This window comes from Macaca mulatta, chromosome 15 (genome assembly GCF_049350105.2).
Source record: "Macaca mulatta isolate MMU2019108-1 chromosome 15, T2T-MMU8v2.0, whole genome shotgun sequence".
Lineage (NCBI taxonomy): Eukaryota > Metazoa > Chordata > Mammalia > Primates > Cercopithecidae > Macaca > Macaca mulatta.
The window spans coordinates 4,087,419-4,109,515 of NC_133420.1; the positions used below are offsets into that span (position 1 = coordinate 4,087,419).

Consider the following 22,097-nt stretch of genomic DNA (forward strand, 5'->3'; position numbering starts at 1 on the left):
TGTGGGGTTTAAATTTCCTGGGTGTTGGAGGCAATTGGGGAAAAAAAGGTCTAAAAAAGCTCCTGGGGATGAGGAAGGCAATCATGAAAAAAAATTACTCTATACACACTTAGCAGTTGATTTAATTTGTAGGTGAATTTTGTATTTTGGGAACTACTAAAGCTACTGTTTGTAGGGATTCCTTGATGAGCTTCTTGTTTTCTCTCAAGTGGAAGGTAAATTGGATCGGTTTTGTCTTTAATTTGGACTGACTAGGATCTACTTTCTTTTTCACCCCATTCACGTTAGGGTGGGGATTGGACTGGAAGAGCTGTAGGATCTCTTTATTTCTGATCTTAAATGAATTCTTTCTTTACTCACTTTTTTTTTTTTTTTTTTTGGTGAGCTGCTATTTTTTCCCTTTAATGCACTGTTCTTTGGTTTGGGAAATGTGGTCTATTTGTATCGTGCTTTAAATGTACACAATGGTTCTAAATTGCTACTTTTCATTAAAGTTAGATATAACATCTTAATTAAAATGTCATCTAAAAATCAGGCACAATCTGAGGCCTGGAGACCCCTCTTGTCACTTCCAGCCGTGTCTCCTTCCCTGGCCACGTTGCCTCTGGCCACATCTCCTCCCCACACTACACCGTGTTATCCCCACAGCACGTCACCTCTGGCCACATCAACTCCCTCCTGACCACATCACCTCTGGCCTCACTGCCTGCCTCCCTCCCTCCTGGTGGCCTCCGTGGCTTCTGCTGTCTGCCCTCCCGTGGGTGTGTTCGAGGCTCTTGCCCCATTTTCTGCTCCTGAGTGGTTCTCGGGGCCTGGATGTTTCACAGGATGCAAGTTTCTTCCCTTCCAGCCATGGGTCTCTGAGCGACAAGTCCAGAGAGGGCACTAAGCTATCCTTACCCACCTGGGGGCCCCAAGCCCTGACCGCCGACCACCAGGGCTTTTCTGTAGGGTGTGGGGCAGACTCATGCGTGAATTGGGCTAAAAAGGTGCTTCCAGGAATCCTTGTTTTAAGTGCACTGGAGCAGAGATGGGGAGCGGGGACCACCTGGTTTGCTCAGTATTTGGTCCTGATCACAGCCGATGAGTCAACATAAGCACCTCCTGAATGAAGCATTCCACAGACTGATTTTACACATGACAGTTGTGATGGCTGGAAAAGGCTTCACACAATGAGTGAGTTTGAGTTGCATTTGAAGGAAGAACAGGTCCCTGTAGGTGGAAATGAAAGATAAGGGTGATCCAAGCCATCAGCAGCGGGGGGTGGGGTGGTATGGATACCCCATGAATGGTGGGCATGCCTGAAATGCAGGAGAGGGCAGGGGTGCGAAGGAACAGCAGGGCGGCATTAAAATTTCGCGGCAGAGAGGGGACATGACTGAGATATTATCACATGTATACAACTGAGAGATGATTTGAGAATGATTTCTGGGAGCCTGTGGGAAGAGCACGTGGTCATCATCAGTTCTCGGGATCTCTTTATGAAGTGAAAGAGCCGTGCCTCTGCCTATCTTGTGAGCTGTTAAGATCAAATCGGATAATCTTCAGTGAGCCTTTTAAAAGCTAAAGCTTATGACAGGCTGTTCCATCCCCCTTGTCTTCACCCTCCTTTCCTCCACGGAAACGTGAACCCTGCTGGGTACCTCATTATCTGCCTGGCTTCCTCATCCATAACGTGAGCCCTGAGTACTTGCTGGGTATCTCGCTGTTCACCTTCCTTCCTCAGTAACATGAACCCTGAGTATTTGCTGGGTACCTCGCTGCCTGCCGTACAGCTGGCTGTATCCTTCTCAAACGCACTTGGCTGGCACATAAGTAGAAGTGCTCGCCGGGCTTTGGGAGGGCTTTCTGACATGTGGGTGCCTGCTTTTCCCTGTTAGGCTGGAGCTGCAGGAGCCCTCCTAGACCAGACAGAGGACCAAGGCTGTGGCCTCAGGGTGGGGGCTGGGGGAGCTCGCTGGGTTTATTGTGTGGGTGAGAGCAAACTTCAGTCCTACTGCGGCATCGGGATTCAGGGTTCCTTCTGGAATGTTTTGAGTGAGAAACAGGAAGTGTGCACAGGTGTGTCTTCTGCAGATTTTATGGTTATCTTGAGAGAGCACGGGTGCCTCTGAGCTATGAACCTGCAGAACCACTTCTTCCACTAACGGCCGCCTTTATAGAAAGAATGACTTACAAACGATGCCACTTCAGATGGAGGTATTTGCAGGTGTGGCTTGAAAAATGAACAAAATGACTTTCAAGGAAAGTACCTTACATTATTCCCAAGGATAGACATTTGAGCTTTCCAATGAGTATTAAAATATAAAAATCTTGTGTCCACCACTTTCTCATGTGATCAATGGTGATATTGATGTGTTTTTGTTTGTTTGTTTTTTGATATAGAATGAAATGTGGAACTTGCTCATAGTTCTGAACCAGTGTTTTCTAACCAATGTATGATTACAAAATCGTGTGCTGGTAAAAGCCATTCAAGTGCAGGACGGACCAGTTGACTCAGAAGGAATTGGGGCAGAAAGGCCCGTCGACCAGAGCGCAGACTCTGCGTTGCAGACAGCCTGTACGGAAGTGCCACTGGTTACATTTGGCAGCAGAGAATACCTAAAATGATCTGAAAACACAATGAAAATACTGCTTCCTACTTGTATATCAGCGTGGGGTCGGACTTCTTTTTTTTTTTTTTTTTTTTTTTTTTTTTTTTTTTTGAGACGGAGTCTCGCTCTGTCGCCCAGGCTGGAGTGCAATGGCCGGATCTCAGCTCACTGCAAGCTCCGCCTCCCGGGTTCACGCCATTCTCCTGCCTCAGCCTCCCGAGTAGTTGGGACTACAGGCGCCTGCCACCGCGCCCGGCTAGTTTTTTGTATTTTTTAGTGGAGACGGGGTTTCATTGTGTTAGCCAGGATGGTCTCGATCTCCTGACCTCGTGATCCGCCCGTCTCGGCCTCCCAAAGTGCTGGGAGCCACCGCGCCCGGCCAGACTTGAGCCACCGCGCCCGGCCGGACTTCTTTCATAAACTTCAGCCACGGCTCTGTAGCCCACTGAATGCAGATGTAGGCATGAGAACCCTGTTGTCTGAGGTGCAGAGATGTTAGGTTTTTTCACAGCAGTACAAACTGTTGCCACGCTGCTACTTATTTTGGAAAATGGTTTCCTCTTGAAGACTGTATTAAGATGTAACGACTTGATCGTTGTAAAATAAACTAAATTGTTATCTTTTTTTCTTTTTTTTTGAGACGGATTCTTATTCTGCTACCCAGGCAGGAGTGTAGTGGTTTGACCTTAGCTCACTTCAACCTCTGCCTCCTGAGTTCAAGTGATTCTCCTGCCTCAGCCTCCCTAGTAGCTGGTACTACAGGTGTTCGCCACCATGCCAGGTTAATTTTTGTATTTTAGTAGAGATGGGGTTTCGCCATGTTGGCCAGCCCAGTCTCGAACTCCTGACCTCAAGTGATCCACCTGCCTCTGCCTCCCAAAGTGCTGGGATTACAGGCATGAGCAGCCACCACTCCCGGCCTGATGAGAAAGCTTTTTTGTGATCTTGAATAAAGTGCAAAGGTTTCCTGAGACCCGAAAATTTGAAAACCACTGGCTGAAACTGAGAAAATTGTCCACGATTCTTCAGTGTATCTTCTAATCTGTTGATGGAGAAAGGACGGTAAGGGTTGCTTTACTTTTTTCCTTTCACAACTCAATGGTGCTGGGACAACTGGGGTATCCACATGGAAAAGGATGGACTGGACCCTTCCTCACGCTACACGCAAAGCTCAAAATGGATCCAGCGTAAGGAGTCGACTGTGAGACCCATTCTGTCCGTCTGCTGGGTACCATAACGGACACCACAGACCGTGCGGCTTAAACAACAGCATCTTATTTCCTTTTTTCTGGAGACTGGAAGCCTGGGATCAAGGTACGCGCAGTGTTGGATTCTCTGGGACCTCACCCCGTGCTGTGTAGACGGCGTCCTCTCTGTGTCCTCACAGGTTTCTCTTATGTGCGTGTAGCACTGAGGACTGTGTCTAAATTCTCTCAGAAGAATACCAGTCATACTGGATCAGGGCCTCCTCTTAAGATCTTATGTAACCTAAATATCCAAGTTAAAGGCCCTGTATCTAAGTACAGTGACATTTTGAGTTTTCGGGGTTGTGATTTTAACATGGGAATCTTGAGAGGGGGGACATTCAGCCCATGACACCTTTACGGAAGAATCCTGGTGAAACTGCTACGTTGGATTAGGCAATGTTTCCTTGGCTGAGACGTCTAAAGCTGTAACAAGCAACTGAAGGGAAAAAGACGGTATCAAAATTAAAAATGTTCATTTCCCAGGACACTCTTAAAGTAAAAAGACAACCCACAGAACAGGATACATTATCATGATAAGGACCTGATATCATGAATATATTTAAAAGCTCTTAGTAAAAATCCAATTTAAAAATGGACAAAGGATTTGAATAGACATTCTCCAAAGAAAGACATATAAATGCCTTAAAAAGCACATGAGATGTTTAGCAGAATTCATCATCTTAGAAATGGAAATCAAAACTACCGTGAGATACCACTTCATAACCACCGGGAATGGGTAAAACTCCAGTATTGGACAGTAACATGGTGGTGAATTTGGGAAAACTGATATCTTGATATATGGGGAAGTAAAATGGTACAGTTGATTTGGAAAAGTCTGGCAGTTTCTCAGAAAAGTTAAGCATGAAATCACCGTACAACCCAGCAATTTCACTCCTAGGCATACGCCCAGGTAAATTGAAAATATTTTTGCCAAAAAAATCTTATGCAAGAGTCTTCATAGCAGCATTATTCGTAGTAGTAGAAACAGTCCAGGTATCTGTCAACAGGTCACTCCCTGTGAGATTCCACTCACCTTGGACGTGAAAGATGTCAGCACCGAAGGTCACGCACTGTACGATTCTCCTCACAACAGGTGTCCAGAATGGGCAAATCCAGAGAAACGGAAGTCGGCTGGCGATTGCCAGGGGCTGGTGGAAGGAAGGAGCAGGTGCTGACTCTTAATGGGTTCAAGGTTTATTTGGCCCGTGGTGAAAAAGTCCCGGAATTACATACTAGTGGTTGATGTACAGCTTTCAGAATATGCTAAAAAGACTGAATTGTATCCTTTAATATTGGGGGCTTTTGTGGTTTGTAAATTCCTTTCAATTTCAAAAGGAACTCAAGAACTACTTTGGTGTTGATATTTGGATTGTGAAAGAGACAGTATCCAAAACAAGTTACTATGTAACTCACGTCCCCAGAGTTAAACTTCATTTTCTGAGGATCTTAAATGAAGTGTTTGAGCCTAGGAGACACAACGATCCTATATTAGATGTTACACCCCATCTTACTGATTTCTATCTCACATAACCATATTCAGGGAAAACCGACATGTAAACGTGAGCTGAATGCTATGCAGAGGCACATTCCTCTTACCCGGATGATCTTTAGTGGTGCAGTAAGAGATGAGGTCATAGCAACGTTAGTTTAGCTAGTTGAATTGCCATGGCAACAGGAATTTGGCACATCTGAAGAGTTAGATGTCCCTGCACAGCTCCTAACGAGGTTGCCCATTTCTGTGTGGTGTTTGTGTATATTCTTGCTGTGGAAAAAAGTGATAGCACCTGCACAAACACTTGCCCGGAAACGCGCACGAAGCTGGTGAAGGCAGAGGACAGGCGAGAGGGAAGCATGGCTCAGCCCTGGCAAAGACGACCGTTATTCTGAACGCAGTCAGGTGGAGAGTCTTGCTGCTGGGGTCTGGGAAATGTGTTGTGTTTGCTTCTATCTGAACAGCTGGACCTGAGCGTGTCTGTGTTTCAACATTTAATCTGTACAGTATCCTCGGCAGGGTGTGTATCTCTGTGGCAGAGGACACCCCGGCCACAGTGGATGTCAGCGGCGGTGGCTGGACTCAGGGTCCGTGAATGTTGCGTGATCGAACGTGTTTGGTTCATTCTCAGCTCCTGCCCAGGTACCTCCCAAGCTTCGGGTGCTGTGGCTCCCCAAACCCTTCCCATCTGTGTGTAGCATGACCATCACCTTCCTACCATGTGTTTGTCCTACCACGGCTGCCGTGTCTAACGGACGCTTTGCTTTCCAGCTACTTTCCTATAATCAAAACCCTTGAACGACTTTGCCTGCGTTTCAGAGACGACAGGGTATTAGTTTTTCATGATTGCTCTGAGGATTTCCGAAAGCAAATGTAACTTACAGGATGTAAGATATTAGAAGTGACTAATTATAGACGGCTTTTCTCAGTTAGTCTTTTGATTGTGGTAAAATTACATAGCACTGTATTTTTAAGTGTGTGGTTTGGTGGCATTAAGTGTGTTCACACTGCTGTGCCGCGATCACCACCATCCATCTCCAGAACTTCCTGGTCTCCCCACGCTTGAAACTCGATCTACCAAACACTAGCTCTCTTTCAGCCCCAGCTCTGGTAAGCACTACAGATTGCGTACAAAATAGGCTTTTTCCGTAAGAGAAGGGGCAAGGAAAAGAGCTCTAAAGACTGTCTTGAGATTTGAGGAAGTGTTTTATTTTTTGCTGTCTGGTTCCCAGTGTAAAGGAACTATTGAAGACATGGGAAGGCGAAAGTCTGTGACCTCAGGAAGTGCTGGACTGGGCAGCTTTCCTGCAGTGACGGGGGCACTTGTCCTCAAACCTGCCTGAGATAATCGCATGAGGATGGTGCTGCCTTGTGACAGCTCTGAACTTGGTCTCCTTGAACGTTGTCAAGTACATAAGCTTTGGCGGTTACCGTCTGGTGTCTGCGGGAGACCTAGAATTTGAACATTGTTGACTTGAGAACACACTCATTTGTATAACACTCTGCCTGTTCTCATTTATGTGTTCTCTTTTTTTGCCTTAATATTCTGTGTTGCAGTAGCAGTAGTTGCAGCAGATGCTACTTCTGGTTCATGGTCATTGCCAAACACAAGCTTCTGGAAACCGTGTGAAAAATGAAGGGGAAAGTGCTTTTCTGCAAAGGCCTTTTTTTAATATCTTGTTTTTTCTAGAATATCTGTTGTGGTGTAAAACGTTTTCATATTTAGGATTTTGTAACGTGTTTTACACTAGTTAGCTTTGAAACCTCCTGTTTTTGCATGTCGTGGGGCTGCTTTGTCCTGTTATTCTATGATATAGCTGGTTTGCAAAACTATTGGTTATTTCCCTTTAAAAACCAAAGCAGCTTACAGATTGAGTGTGATTCCTGTAAGAACTTACCTGTAAAATTGATTTGTGTTCAATAAGCTTACCAAAATGACTAGATCAGTGGACAAGAAGATAAGAACATGTCAAGTCTCTGGGCCATGAAGGACTTCCAAATAATACACATGATGCACAGTAATTTCTTAACAAAACATTAAATTTAGTACATAGCTATTTAAAACCTCCACATTTTCTATTATAGCCATTCCACAGTGCCCATGGGGGTGGGCTGCAGGACTGCCTATGGCATCCGAGGTCTGTGCGTGTTGAGGTCCCTGCCCTAAAATGGCATGGTGTTTGCATATGACACGCACATCCTCCTGCAGACAGTCATGTCAGGGTTGCTCGTAACAGCTATGCCATGGACATGCCATGCGAGTAGTTGTTTAATGAATAATAAATTCTGAATGCTTAGTACAAACACATTAAAAAATATGTTGATCTATGGTTGGTTGAATCCACAGGCCTGGAACCCCGGGAGAGAGTACAAACTCTAGAAGCAAAACGAACAAAGCACTTGAGGTCAGCAGTGACGGGTGTGGGATCACACTGAATCTCATGTGTTTTGCTGTCTGTGTCACTGTGTCCCGTGTAAACGGGAATCATTTGTAGCTTAAGGTAAAATAGGTAACAGGAAACATTACAGAATGGGCACGAAGGCGCGCCCCTCATTACCCCGTGTTACAGCCAAGTGTCTGCCTCCTGGGGAACGATCTGTTCTGTGGGGAGACTAGACGTTAATGATGTCTGGATGTGTGAAGTGAAATGCCCTCCGAGAGGCGTGGCTTTGGCCGGAGCACGTCAGACGAGAGTTAGCATGGCATGGAGTTTCCACAGTGGCCCTCAGGCCTGCTGCTTCTCTCCTCTCCCCACCCCTGGCCCTGACTCTTACCAAGGGAGGAAAGTTCAGCTCCAGTTGAGCCCCGCACAGGGCTGTGGATCTCCAGGGCAGGTGCCACCTTCGCCTGAATAGGCTGTGTCATAGGAGGGTCTGGCCGTCCTTGAGCTGTGAGAGATGCTCTCAGAGATCCAGCATCCTGAAAACCCAGGTGCTGAAGGTTCCTCCTCCACCGTCCTGCGGGGAAGGGGATCTTATCCTGCTTCCCCTCCACCCGAGCTGACTTTTGTGTGTTCTGTACACCTAGTTTTTAAAACCAATTATTGTTAATCATCTAGCAGACAAACACCATAAGGTGAGAGCCTGGGAGGGTAGATGGGGCTGTGGAAGATAGTTTCCTGAATAACAGTTCAGATTCCTGTTTTGCCGTCATTTGACCCAAGGCCTCCAGATAATTGAAATATTGTCAGCAAAACACCCATTTTGTATCTGAGTTTTTTTTCATGTTTGTTTTTGTTTTTGTTTTGTTTTTAAGGAATGGGTGCAAACTTCTAACCAGGGACCTGACAAAAGAGAAGGATTTCTTTTCAAAGTGAAGGTCGGGGATGGTTGGCATTTGCCATCTGTGACTAGCAGGGACCCAGGCTGCTTCCCTCCTGCCGCCCGACTCCTGCCCCTCCAGCTCCTGCCCCTCCAGCTCCTGCCCCTCCAGCTCCTGCCCCTCCAGCTCCTGCCCCTCCAGCTCCTGCCCCTCCAGCTCCTGCCCCTCCAGCTCCTGCCTCTCCAGCTCCTGCCCCTCCAGTTCCTGCCCCTCCAGCTCCTGCCCCTCCAGCTCCTGCCTCTCCAGCTCCTGCCTCTCCAGCTCCTGCCCCTCCAGCTCCTGTCCCTGTTCCCACCAGCAGGAAGAGGAGCGGGAAGGTGCCTCTTCCCCTTTAAGGGGATGAGGTGAGAGTTGCACCTGCCATTTCGCTAGTCCCTGGGGTGATTCTCCAGCATGGGTGGGAGTTGGGTTTGGAGGCCTGAGCCCCTTGAAGCTGGGATTGCTTTTCCCTGAGCAGTGGGAACCTGGACTCTGGGAAGTGGGGTCAGAGGGTAGCCTTTGCTGCATCCGCAGGAGGGGCCTCTCGTCCCAGTTGACATCTTCACTGCAAAAGGGGGTGTGGGCTTCATGGTCCATTGACAGAACGTTACTTGATTTTGTTTGTTTTTTAAGCACATTGAACCCTAATTCCTTTGGCCTTTACTAAAGTGGCACTTTGTAATTCCACATGATTTCTTTTTTTTTTTTTTTTTTTTTTTTGAGACGGAGTCTCGCTCTGTCGCCCAGGCTGGAGTGCAGTGGCCGGATCTCAGCTCACTGCAAGCTCCGCCTCCCGGGTTCCCGCCATTCTCCTGCCTCAGCCTCCCGAGTAGCTGGGACTACAGGCGCCCGCCACCTTGCCCGGCTAGTTTTTTTGTATTTTTTTTTTAGTGGAGATGGGGTTTCACCATATTAGCCAGGATGGTCTCGATCTCCCGACCTCGTGATCCGCCCGTCTCGGCCTCCCAAAGTGCTGGGATTACAGGCTTGAGCCACCGCGCCCGGCCAATGATTTCATCGTTATACTCGCAGGAGAGAATGCTTCCTGTAAACCAGAAGGATCTCTGAGACGGTTCTCGGCCCATAGAGAGTTCCTTTTTCCAAGGTTAAAGACACAGCCTCAGGAGGGGTTGAGGACACACTGCGACAGCCTCAGGAGGTCCTGGACATGTGCCCAAGGTGTTTGGGGCACAACTTGGTCTTACACATTTTAGGGAGATGTGAGACAACAATATATGTGAGATGTACGTTGGTTCGGTCTAGGAAGGGAGGGACGGCTCGAAGCGGGGAGGGGTTTCCAGGTCACAGGTAGATCAGACAAATGCGTTTCTGGTGAACCTTCCCAGAGGAAGCAGTCAGATCCGCATTTATCTCCGTGTGCAGATGCTGGCTTTGGGTTCTCTCCTCTGTCATGAGGAATTTCCTTGTGGATCGGTTGTGAGGGAGGTACATGGCTTGTTTTTTTCTCCCCCAGTATCTGTCTCTGTTCAGAAGAGCATGGGAGGTAGGTTTGCCCTAAGCTGTTCCTCACGTTGACGTCCCTTTATCTTAGTGATTTTGGGGTCCTGAGATGTATTTTCAACTGCATGTTTCTGAACACACTGACACTCTAAACAGTGTTGTAGGAAGCATCTAACTTACTTAGAAGAAGAATCTATTTGGAAGGACTTGAGCACCTTCATCCTTGAGAGAACTAAGCCTTTGTTTAGTTTGCTTTGCCCCGAGGCTGTTACTCTGCCCTGGGCTGTGCGGCCTTAGAAAGCTGTGCCCCTCTGAGCTCCTGCCTGTGGAATCTGGTGACTTTGAAGTTAATCCAGCAACTACATGTTTTGGAAAGCAGATTGCCTCTGAAAGTGTTGGTGATTATGATTCTAACACTAGAATTTCAGTGTGTATTTTCCACCCTTCTTTCTTTGTCTCCTCATACACTGAGATGCTGCTGCATTTGCCCTTAGGCTTCACTGAGGGAGGGTCAGTTCTGACCCTATCTTAGATACTGACCTTTGAACGGACAGAATCGGGATTCAGAAAAACCCTTGAGCTGTGAGAGTGTGCTGATATCTATGTGAGTGGGGTTCATGTGTCAAACTCAGGTTTAAGAAAAACCAATTCTAGGCTGGGCATAGTGGCTCACACCTGTCATCCCAGCACCTTGGGAGGCTGAGGTGGGCAGTTCACTTTTGAACCCAGGGATTCGAGACCAGCCTGGGCAACATAGCAAGACCCTGACTCTACGAAAAATTAAATAGGAGTGGTGATGTGCACCTGTGGTCACAGGTGCTTGGGAAGCTGAGGCTGGAGGATCACCCAAGCCTGGCAGGTTGAGGCTGCAGTGAACCATGATAGCACCACTGTACTAATGGTGCATTGTGCCTGAGTGACAGAACAAGAACCACCACCCCCCCACCACACACAGAAAGTATCAATACATGTAGAGGCCAGTTCTGCTGGGACCACCTGTTAAGGCTACTCTGGGCCTCACGGTTTTAGAAGGGTCTGTTCCGGGGGCGAAAGGGAGTGGCTTGAGGGCCTAGTAGCCAGTTCTTGTGGTTCAGCGTGACTGCGGATGTGGAGATGGGGGCAGGGCTCTCTAGGGCATGAGTGGGTAAACGGATGGGCTTCCAGGATGAGTCCCTGTGATTTTGCCTGGTTTACATCTGTCCAATAGAAATCCAGTTTCTTACTCTAGAAGCTTCTGCTGGGGCTGATGGACTGGCCTGGGGAGAGAGGGTACCCTCAGAGCCTCAGGGTGCCATCTGGTTTAGGCAGAGCACTTAGTCACCTATATCTAGGATTTATGGCACTACAGGGGACTCATCACACTCGGAGCAGCAGCCATCTGCATTCTAGACTTGGTTCTAGGCGAAGTACTTTGGAGTCTGTTGGTACCCTGTGTTCTGTTTATCTGTAAAACAAGTTAGAGTTATAACTAGTTAAAACCTATGATTAAAATTTTACTACAGAATATGGCTGTTGTGGTGGAGCCTGGCCAGAGACCCCCACTCTCGTACGCTGCCGCGTGCTGGGGTTGCAGGCGTTGCCTGCATCAGCTGCCCCTCCTGGTGCGTCTGTGTTCTTGACACTGGTGCCCATCAAGGCTCGGCCTGTGGGACTCGTGCAGCCATTTGTCTCTGTGTTCCTCTGAGGTTTCGCAGACTTCACCGTCCCGTGGCAGAGCGTACAGTATCTGCTTGCATCCTGATGTCCTCAAACCCCAGGACAGGCCAAGAGTTCCTTACACACAACTGCAGAGGGCCCCGTGGTGTGGATTTGTGGGTGACACAACCTTTCCCCAGTTCGGCCTTCATCTCCAGAGTTGGCTTTAGGGTGATAGAAGCTTCCTTCAGACTGGGGGGCCCTGAAGCTTTGGTGCTAGGAATTCGGTGACCGGCACGGATGATACCTTTTTTCTCTGCATTTGTAGCAATAGTTGTTAACATGACCACGAGATGTATAAAGGAAGGGAAAAGGAGGTTTTATTTTCAGAGTAACCCTCTGTGCTTTGGGAAATGTGGTCTCGGGGGAGCTGTAAGCACGTGCCCCTCAGGAGGGGAGGAGGCCGCGGCGTTACACGTTCCGGGGTTTGTTGGCTGTGTGTGTTCATCGGGCTCATGGAATGTCGGAACGTTTACAGGGAAAGTGGGGTTTGTTCATCTGGTTCGTGCAATGTCTGAACACTTACAGGGAAAGTCTAACACACATGCAGTGAGTTAACCTGTAACATCCCTGTTCACCTTGGGGCAAGCGTAACATTTGAAATGAGGTTGACTGGGCGTGTCATGTACACAGGTGAGCTGTTGGGCGCAGACGTTTATGCACAGCCTCAGTCACAGCCAGGACTGGCTCAGGGTCTGCACGTTGTGGCAGGAAAGGACATTCACGAGGCCATTCTGTCCAGTTGGGGCTGCCGGCAGGGTCCCAGGGTGGGGCTTCTTATTGTGGAGGAGACTTCATGCTGGTTAACAGACTGTATAGGAGTAGCGCCGTGGAGCTTTGGGGTCCACCTTCCCTATGATGCCGGTTACATTTCCCTCCGGACCCCATCGTAGCCACAGAGAGTGCACCTCGTCTGACAGCAGGGGTTGCCATGTTGCTATAGTAATTTATTGTATTAACCTTTTTATTACTATTTTAATAACTTTTTTTTCTTTTTAAAGAGATAGGATATTGCTGTGTTACTCAAGCCAGTCTTGAACTCGTGGCCTCAAGCAATCCTCCCACCTCAGCCTCCCAAAATGCTGGGCTTATATACATGAGGCAGTGTACCCAGCCTACAGCCATGTTTTTAAAACTCAGCACTTTAAAAATCCTACTCCTTTCACCCCCTCAAGCACGCTGGTTAGCCTTGTGCAACTGGGGTGTCAAGATCTTGGCCCCCCTTTTATTTTACCCTTTGACCTCAAGTTCTGATGAGAACAGCAGTTACAAAATGGGCATTAGGTGATTCTTCCGTTACTAAACCCAGAATTCTCACCAGTTAGAGATGTTTGTCCCCAGAATCCTAGAAAGCTGTTTTGAATCAAGCTCGTAGCAAATAAGGAAGGAACTAAACTCTTGGTCCTCTGCTTAGTACCTGGGGATTGGGTTAGTTGCTGATACCCTTTGATCTGTACTCACATGCTGCATCTTGTCACGGGAAGCAGAGTTACCCTGTGGAATAAAGCCTAGCTCACGGTGGCACGTCAAGACGCTCTGGGCTGTCAGTCCCTTATACCTTACCTCCTCCACCTCCTTGTCCTCCATGCAGAGCGGGGGGCAGCGGGGCTGCCCACAAGCTGGCGGAGGTCATGGCCCAGACCGACATAGGTGAGCACGCTTCACAATGTCTTTCTGTGCCTGTTGTCTAAATGCCTTTGTGGGTGCAGGTTTTCCTCTGTTTTATCATGGCTGTGGAATCCCTTGGTGGAAAGAGTGCAGAGCCACTCTGGCCCCTGGGGTGCTTTGGTTGGATTGTTTCTGGAAGCTCTTTTACTGCTTCTCATGCCCAGGTCCCTCCCACAGCTGGAATTGCAGGGGCCTTGCTACTGGGGAATCCTGCAGCCATGTCCGCTCCCATCTTTTCTTCTCACTTATGCTCCTTTGTGAAACCTTAACAGTCCCAGTCAACAGGACAGGGTTTTAAAGTGTGCTCCTCCTGACCACGGGAGTCATTTATGGAAACGAGGGCTTTAACCACGGCTGCTTTACGCTGCTGTCTGCCACAGGTGTTCAGATTTCTTGGGCGTGGTGCACTGTTTTGTGTAGGTTCTATGACAAGGGAGATCCTCTGTGTTAGAACGAAGTTAGGATCACTGCCCTACAACGTTTGAAGATGCCGTGGAAAAGGAGTGAAGTGAGAATTACTAGAGGTAGAGCCGGCGCGTGGAGGAGCGGTGATGAGCCTTCTGTCGCTCTGCCTTTGAATGGTTCAGGACTACATGTTTTCCATCAAGTATGGGACTTGGGTTGACTAGGATTTGGTGTGTGTCTCTATTAAAGCAGTAATCGGAGACGACTGTGTACCATGTTGCCGATAATGGAGCACAAGACACAGGCTCGGACTCTCCCAGCATCAGCTACCACAGGAAAGCCTGATCTCTGCAAATCCCTCAGTGGGAAGCAGGTGGACGTCATGTGTGATCAGATAGCCCACAGACACCCTAGAACCCCAGAATGTTCACTTCTAGATCACTGACTCCTTGACACCCAGAGGCGTTTGGGATTGACTTGGGTCCCAGCCCCTTCGGTGCTCACTGACACTGAAAGTGTCAGCTGTTTTCTGTCTGGAACAGGAGTTTGCTGTCAGGAGAGCTGGGTCTGTCTCACTTTTCCCAATAACTGCTGCTGGGATCTGGAAGTTCCTTCTCCTGCTTTAGGCTTTCAGTGAGGGAAAAAAAATTGAAAAAAATAATTTTTGTCTCTCAACTGTTGTCAGTATAAAGGAGAAAGCAGAAATACTCTTTAAAAGTTTGCAAAGTACTCAAATGCAAAGCAGTATTACACTTCAGTTTGACACAGTTTCAGGAACATGTACACTCATTTATGTGAATTAATAACCTATACTTGAAATCACAGTAGGTTAAACATTGAACAGAAATGTGTGACTGTTACATATTTTTCCATAATAAAATTCCATGTGTATATTGGATGCCAGGATAGTGGTCGAGGCTCTGCTAGACCTGACGGGGAGGCCAGACACCACCTCTGCCACTTGGTGGAAGCATTTGTATCCTCGGATTGTATTCAATTTTAAGGAAGTGCACAGAATCTTACCCGGAAAACACATATTTTGAACAAAGAAGCACTGCACTTGGGCCTCCCTTTGTGGGTTTACCCTTGCAATACTGGAGGAAGTTTTAGTACAAAGACTTAATTTATCCAAACTGTGAGGGGCTCCTAACTCATGTACATCAGGGCTCAGTGTGACCCAAATGTAACTCTCAGGTGATCACGTTCCAGTAATTTCTAATTGGGTACAAAGGTAATCCTCGTAGACTATCTGGACATTTTCTATAAGTTTGGTATTTTTTGGAAAAGCTGTGGCAAAATAATGAAACTTGAAGAGGAGAAATATTTTCTGTAGCAAAACAAGAGAAGTAAAAAGTCAGATGTGCATGTGACCTTCTGAGATCATCAGAAGCCTGTGAACGAGAACTTAGCGTGTGTGATCGTGTGTGCGCATGCGTGTGAGAGTTCTAAGGAGTCCAGGCACAACATAGTCACACTGGCCAACCCCTCCAAGGGATGGAAGGGGAGGCCACAGAGGCTGCTTTCCTCGGAGGGGAGAAAAGCCCAGGGCTGCAGACTCCAGGTCACCCAGTCTCACAGAGCTGGCCGCGCTTCTACTTGTTGTTGAAGAGAAATCTCAAGTCCTTTGTGGATTTTTTTCCACCAATTTATGCCAGCAGTTAAGTAGGAACATCTCACATGTATCTTCGCAGTCAAGCCAGTTTGGCATAAGATAGGCAATCGCATTGTAGTTTTCTTTTTCTACTGCTTTACCCGCTGTCCATCTAGAAGCTGTCTGCAGCGCTTTCACACCTCGGAGCTGAGAGGAGGCCTCCGAGACGCTACCATCCAAGTCCGCTGAGGATTGAGGGTTGGTTCTGCAGGAAGTCGGGCGGCCTGCCTGCCGGTGGAAAGTCGTGGCACTGACGGACGGTGTGGCGGACCCTCCCCTTAGTGACAGCCGATCATTCTTCTCTTCTCAGTCACGGGTTCCAAGTGAGTGGCGTTGCCAAATCGACTTGTGACGCCAGACTGACACCCTCGGGAGGGGCTGACGCGGTGCCCAGGCGGCTCAGCACCCCCACCCCGCCCGGTTCTCGGATCATAAAGGAGCATCGTTTCACGGCCTCTTTTGTGCCTCGATTTTCTGTGTGCTGTTTTTGTGCGTTCAGTTGATTTCGCCGTCTAAATGGCCTCCGGGCGCGGTGCTGACACGGGCAGTGTGCGGTGAAGAAAGGCTTTTGAGGATGAGCACCACTTTCAGCAGCACAGAACATCACGCTTCTGTGGCTTCTGTTGCGTGGGACGGTGGTGGGTGATCCTGAAAAGCTTCTGTCAAAGGAGGATTCACAATCCAGATCCGCACTGTGGCGCCCATCCTCAAGATTCTGGGTGTGACGGGCGTCGTCAGTGGGCTGCTTGACACATCTTCCTCAACGTTTTATCCATTAACTAGCAAAGCATACTTTTCCCCATTTAGCCGCTTACGGCTTGACTTTCTCTCCACGGGGTGCTGTAAGAGAAAGAGCTCCATGCGCTCATTGGCCTTAGGCAGTCCTTAGTACACATTAGGGTGTAAAGGTGGTTTTTTGAATGACTAGTATTGTTTGTACTAAGACAAATAATAGTAGTTCTTGATGTCTCCCCCTTTTGTAAAGAAAATCCTATGAACTGTGTATGTGTTAACTCATGTAATCCACCCAACTACCCTACATGGTCATAGCCATTACTATTCCCATTTGATGAAGAAACTGAGGCACGGAGAGCTTAAGGGAAATCCCCAAATCCCCAGAAGTTTCCAGAGCTGGGTTTCCACTTCCAGGCCCTGGGCTCCAAAGCGCCAGTAAAGCCTTGGGCTGTGTCGATGGTGGCCGAAAGGAAACGGGACCCTTCCATGAACACACACACGATTCCTGGTGCCCCGCCATCGCCGGTCTAACGTTATTCTAGTTAAAACGCCGCTGACGTGGCTCCTTTTAGGAAATTGAGGTTTCACCGAACTCTACTCCATTTTCGGCAACGTGAGTTATGCTGAGGGTCCCCCTTTGTGCCGGATGTTTGTGGCAGACATGGCTGAGATCGACTTTGGCTTCTCACGGCACCCCCAGGGTGAGCGCCCGCGCTCCGGTCTCTTCCTAAGTTATGGCTTGCTCAACCTGCAGAGCAAACGCCACAACCACCAGAAACACTCATGATGTGCTTCTTTACAGAAAATCATTCTGCACCTCCTGACGTAACCACGTACACCTCAGAGCATTCGATACAGATGGAGTGACCACAGGGTTCCACGGGGTCCCGGACAGCGCCCGAGTACGGCAACGCCGAGCTCATGGAGACCGGCGACGGTACGTCCCAAAGCAGAGATGCGTTTTTTTCTGGTAAACGGTTTGTACTGATGTCCCGTTCCGTGCCCGTGACTGGGTGTGTTTCTTCCTGGGGTGCAATCTGCTGCCATTTTGTCTGCTGAATAACTAACACTGGTTCAGCAACTGAGAAATTCTTGTACAGGTGTTAAGACCATGAACAGTCACTTAGAAGAGCAAGATGAAGTTAAATGTACAACAGAATTACTGCCAGATGGGCCGATATGTTGCTTTAGACTTAGGAGGAAAAAGGGTCTTTTTATCCATGTTGGACAGAGATGTCAGCGACTTGGTAAAAGGCTGTGGCAGGGGGCTTCTCCTTCCTTCCTTGTGGCCTGGTCTTGGTATGTTCTCATTACAGCGGCCGTTTGTATCACCTAGCCCCTATTCTATTTAAGTCTGAGTCCTTCCTGGGGTCATAAAAGTCAGTGTAGAGCCTAGCAGTGAATGAAATACAATACCCGGTGTGAAGCCTCATGGAACAGTTTTGGCATAGCATCATCTTGCAGTGCATGGGACTCACAGGTGGACAGGGAGGCCTATCCCAGCCCCAACAAGTAGACAGGGAGGACTATCGGAGTCCCGACACTCACAGTGGACAGGGAGGTCTATGCCCTGGGCTTAGATAATGGTGCGTCAGGGTAGCCTTCCACCCTTTAGCACAGAGCTTGGTGTTCCAAAGGCCACGAGGAGTTTCAGACCCTGGACCCTGGACATGTTCCAAGACTCTTATGTCAGATATGGAAGCCCTGCCTCAGCTTCTCCCAACACTCAGCTTCTCCCAACACTCAACTTCTCTGCCAACATAGAAGAAGCATCTTGATTGTGCTTTTCTTTAAAAAATCAATGTATTGCTATACATACATATTTTATACTTAACTGCATATCTTAGAGTATAAACGTTGACATATAAAAATCTCCATAGTGGTTATCTGTGGGGCACAGGATTGGCGCAGAAACAGGCACTTTCCCTTTGAACTGTGATGTTTGCGTTGTTCATACTAAGAATGTGCTCGCGTTGGTTGTACTGTTTGCTTCTAAGTTTCTATAAAAAAAGAGCAGTAGACTGATGCACTCAGTGTCCTGGGAATAGAGGCTGTGCTCTGGGTCTGAGTGCTGCCAAACCCCAGCACTCACTTGGGCGGTGAAGTCAACATTTCCGTGCCCGAGTCTTCTCATCTCAAATTGGGGAATAATAACCATAGGCTTGTGGTGAGTTTTGAGTCCCTATGCATGACTCAGAACCATTTGGCACATGGAAGGTACCACTAGGGCAGTGGTTTGCCATCTGTAGGGGGAGGCATCAGCACCACCAGGTCAGAAGTTAAGGGGTGACCCTGGACACCACGTCTGTGGCGAGGTGGGACTGTGAGGCTGCCTGTGTGTCAGGAGCACCGCGCTTCTGTGCCCAGCTGTGTGTGCCGGGAGCACCGCGCTTCTGTGACGGCCTGTTTGTGTGTTGGGAGCACCACGCTTCTGTGCCGGCCTGTGTGTGTGTTGGGAGCACCGCGCTTCTGTGCCCAGCTGTGTGTGCCGGGAGCACCGCGCTTCTGTGCCGGCCTGTGTGTGTGTTGGGAGCACCACGCTTCTGTGCCGGCCTGTATGTTGGGAGCACCACGCTTCTGTGCCTGGTTGTGTGTCAGAAGCACCGCACTTCTGTGCCTGCCTGTGTGTGTGTGGGGGGCGGGGGGGGACACCACGCTTCTGTGCCTGCCTGTGCCTGCGTTCTGTGCCTGTGTTGTGTGCCTGCCTGTGTTCTGTGCCTGCCTGAACACCACGCTTCTGTGTGCGCCCTTGCACTCCAGCCTGAGTGACAGAGTGAAACCGTGTCTCAGATAAAAAGGGGGGGATTTTGTAATGGAGATAACAAAACATACGTGATTTGGGCCCTAAGATGACTTTTCCTCCCAGCCTCTTGCCCGGCAGGCCAGTGTTCTGAATCTTGGCTAGCCCAGCGTTTTGCTTTCATGTGGCTTTTAAAAACAAAACTAAGTATACCTTAAATTTTTATCACTAAGATAGTGTATTCGGCCTCTTGTAACAAAGTACCACACAGTGGGTGATTTAAACAACAGACACTTGTCTCAGTTCTGGAGGGTGGAGTCGGAGACCCCGAGGTGTCATAGGGCTGGGCCTCTGGAGGTGCTGAGGGAACCTGTCCCAGGACTCAACCCGGCCTCGGGTGCTCAGCGATCCTGGATGGGGTACCTGTCACTCCAGTCCCTGCCTCCATCATCATGTGAGCTTCTCGCAGTGTCTGGGCCTCTCTCTCCTCTTTCAAGGACCGAGTCATTGGATTTAGGGTCCATTCTAACCCAGTTTGACCTCATCTTAACCTGGTCATAAGATGGCCCTGGCTTAAGGTGGTTCAACTTGCGATTTTCACCTTTACAATGGGTTTATCAGGTTGTAACTCCATTGTAAGTCCAGGGGTATCTGTCTCTGCACAGGCCCGGCTTCCAAATAAGGTCACAGATACGAGGGGAGATCTTTTGCAGGGACACGATTCAACACACAGCAGATACTGAAGCTCACAGTTCCTGACTCCCACATCGATCTTTGTAGAGGACTGTTAGGGTGAGGGAATGGTGGCAGGACCACTGACAACACTGTGTTTTCATTTTGAAGTTTTAGTTTTTTTGAGGTCTCTGGGAAGTAAAGGCCAGGAGAATAATGTGTAAAGCCCAGTGATTTGAGCTCACGCCATCTAGGTGGTTCCTTGTGGGTTTTCTTATTTGGGCAGACTTTGCTTTTCTATCTGATTAGCTCTATCCTTTTTGATTCTTACATCTAGAATACTTCTGTTTCAGGAGTCTTTCATGCTTTTTTCAGTACACCAGTTAATTCATTCCAATGAGATCTCCTCTTGCAAATTTTAACTTTTATGTTGCCTCATTTATGTCTTCAGCTTCATTATAAACCATAATATTTTAAAGTTAAACAGCAAGCTTAGGTCCAGCTTTTAAGTGTAAAGTGCATTAAAGGTTTACATATGGAAAATTACAGAAACAAATGTGATGTGTACCTAAATTGTGGTGACTCCCTTAGATAACCATTGAGGAATTGTTAGTTTTCAGGAATATAATCCATGATCTTAGATTTTAACTTATTTGTTCACAAATTCAGTCAGCAGATATTTATTGCTAGACATTTTTCAGGGCTGGGATGCAGCAGTGAGCAAAACAAACTGGAGAGTTGGGTCTGAGGGAGGAGGTCGCACAGGTAGTCAGAGATGTGTGCTATGGGGTGGACACGCTGGGTGGGGAGTGTTTTCTGAGGGGATGAGAAGTCTCAAATTTGAGCCAAACTCTGGAGACGTGGAGGGAGAGGGCCGTGCGGAGGTCTGCCGGAGGAACGTCCTGAGTAGCAGCGAGAACCAGCACAGAAGCCTCAAAGCGGGAGCAAGCTGGGGTGTCCGGCAGAGGAGGTGGGGCAGACCCCAGAGTGGTGCCACAGTTCATTCTACAGCTTGCCTGCCACCCAAATAATTTTCCTTAGAACTTGGCAGCCAGAATGGCACAGCATAAATCTTATTTTAGATTCTTATGTATAAAATTGGGCGTACGCCCAGACAGCCTGCGTCTGAATTGAGGCTGAACAGTCAGGATTTCCATCATTTCTGTTCAGTGGTTTTGTCTGCATTCTTGGAGTGGATGCACCCCCTTCCAGACGTTTGGAAACTGGAAGAGCAGACCATGCAGTGAGCAGGAGCTGGGAGGACAGAGAGAGCCGGTCTGTGCAGGACCTGCATAGAGAGGTCAGGAGAGGAGCTGCCTTCGTAGTTTTCAGGTATTCTTGAGATTTCCTGAGAACGTAGAGGCGGAAGCAGTAGACTCGCCAGCAGCCGTTCATAAACAGAAGGAGCACCCCCTAATGCGGCCACGTGGGTGGCCGGCACTGTTCCCAGGGGTGCCCAGCCTGCCGTGTGTGTGCTGACTGCACAGCTGTGGTTATGATGGCTTGTCTGCCCCTGCATATTCAAGTTAAAAACTGTCGTTACAGGCCCACGGATGACAGTAACCAGCCCCCGGGCCGGGGCGTCCTCTCCACGCATGGGCTGACCTATGGAGTCATTCGTTTGGACTCGGAAGAGAAGCTCTCCGTGCTCACCATGTAGGATGTCGGCCTCGTGATGCCTGGAGGTGAGTGTGCGTTGCAAGCCGCACAGATTAACCGGTTATTAAATGCTTTTCTAACACACATCACCAAAGCCAACATTCCCGTGTTCCCACGTTCCTGCGTTCCTGTGGACTACGCTCGCAGTCCTCTGGCTGCGAGCCTCACTCCCAGTCTTCCGAAACCCTTGTCAGGCTTCAGACATTTGAGGCAGCGTTCCCTCTCCTGGGAAGTGATCGAAAAGATGGGGAAGAGCAGCTTTGCACAGTGGGGCCTCAGGCTCCTCTTCCCTGGAAGGCTTCTGAGCCAGTGCAGTGTCCACACTGGTGCTTGGGCAGCTTCCCTTCTCTGCGCCAGAGGACGTGCCCGTCCATCACCTTAAGGCACAAGTCAGAGTGGGAACAGCCAAGCTTGGCTGCCCCCATGGCAGATACGTGTGAAAACCAAGGAATGTGAGTCTGTGTGACCGTGAAGCCTGTTTTCAGCAGTAGAGCCCTTTTTCCAAGTCTCAGAAGCCTTTTCCACAGATGCGTGAGGAAGCACCCAGCTGCAGGGCCCAGCGTGCCTCCCACCAGCCCCACAAGGAGTGCCCAGGGACCTCCCAGGAGCCATTTTACCAATCTCAGGGTTCACACACCTGGTGCTCAACTCATGGGGTCACAGGCAGCATCAGCCCCTGGCTCTCTGGCCCCTGAAAGGGAACCTGGCTCTTTTCTCAGCTGGGGACCCGAGCCTGTGTCTCCTGCTGAGCCCTCCAGGCATGGGGTGTGGGCTCAA

The 22,097-nt window shown here is 48.8% G+C and overlaps 1 protein-coding gene across 1 annotated transcript in view; it reads left to right on the forward strand.

The window, feature by feature from the left end:
* LOC144334884 (uncharacterized) overlaps positions 1-22,097 on the forward strand; it is a 201,400-nt gene that overhangs the window by 173,794 nt on the left and 5,509 nt on the right. Inside the window, exon 3 of the mRNA XM_077966729.1 lies at positions 21,207-21,346. Within this exon, the coding sequence (XP_077822855.1) occupies positions 21,207-21,265 (59 nt within the window). The 3' untranslated portion in view covers positions 21,266-21,346. The remainder of the gene's footprint in view (positions 1-21,206; positions 21,347-22,097) is intronic.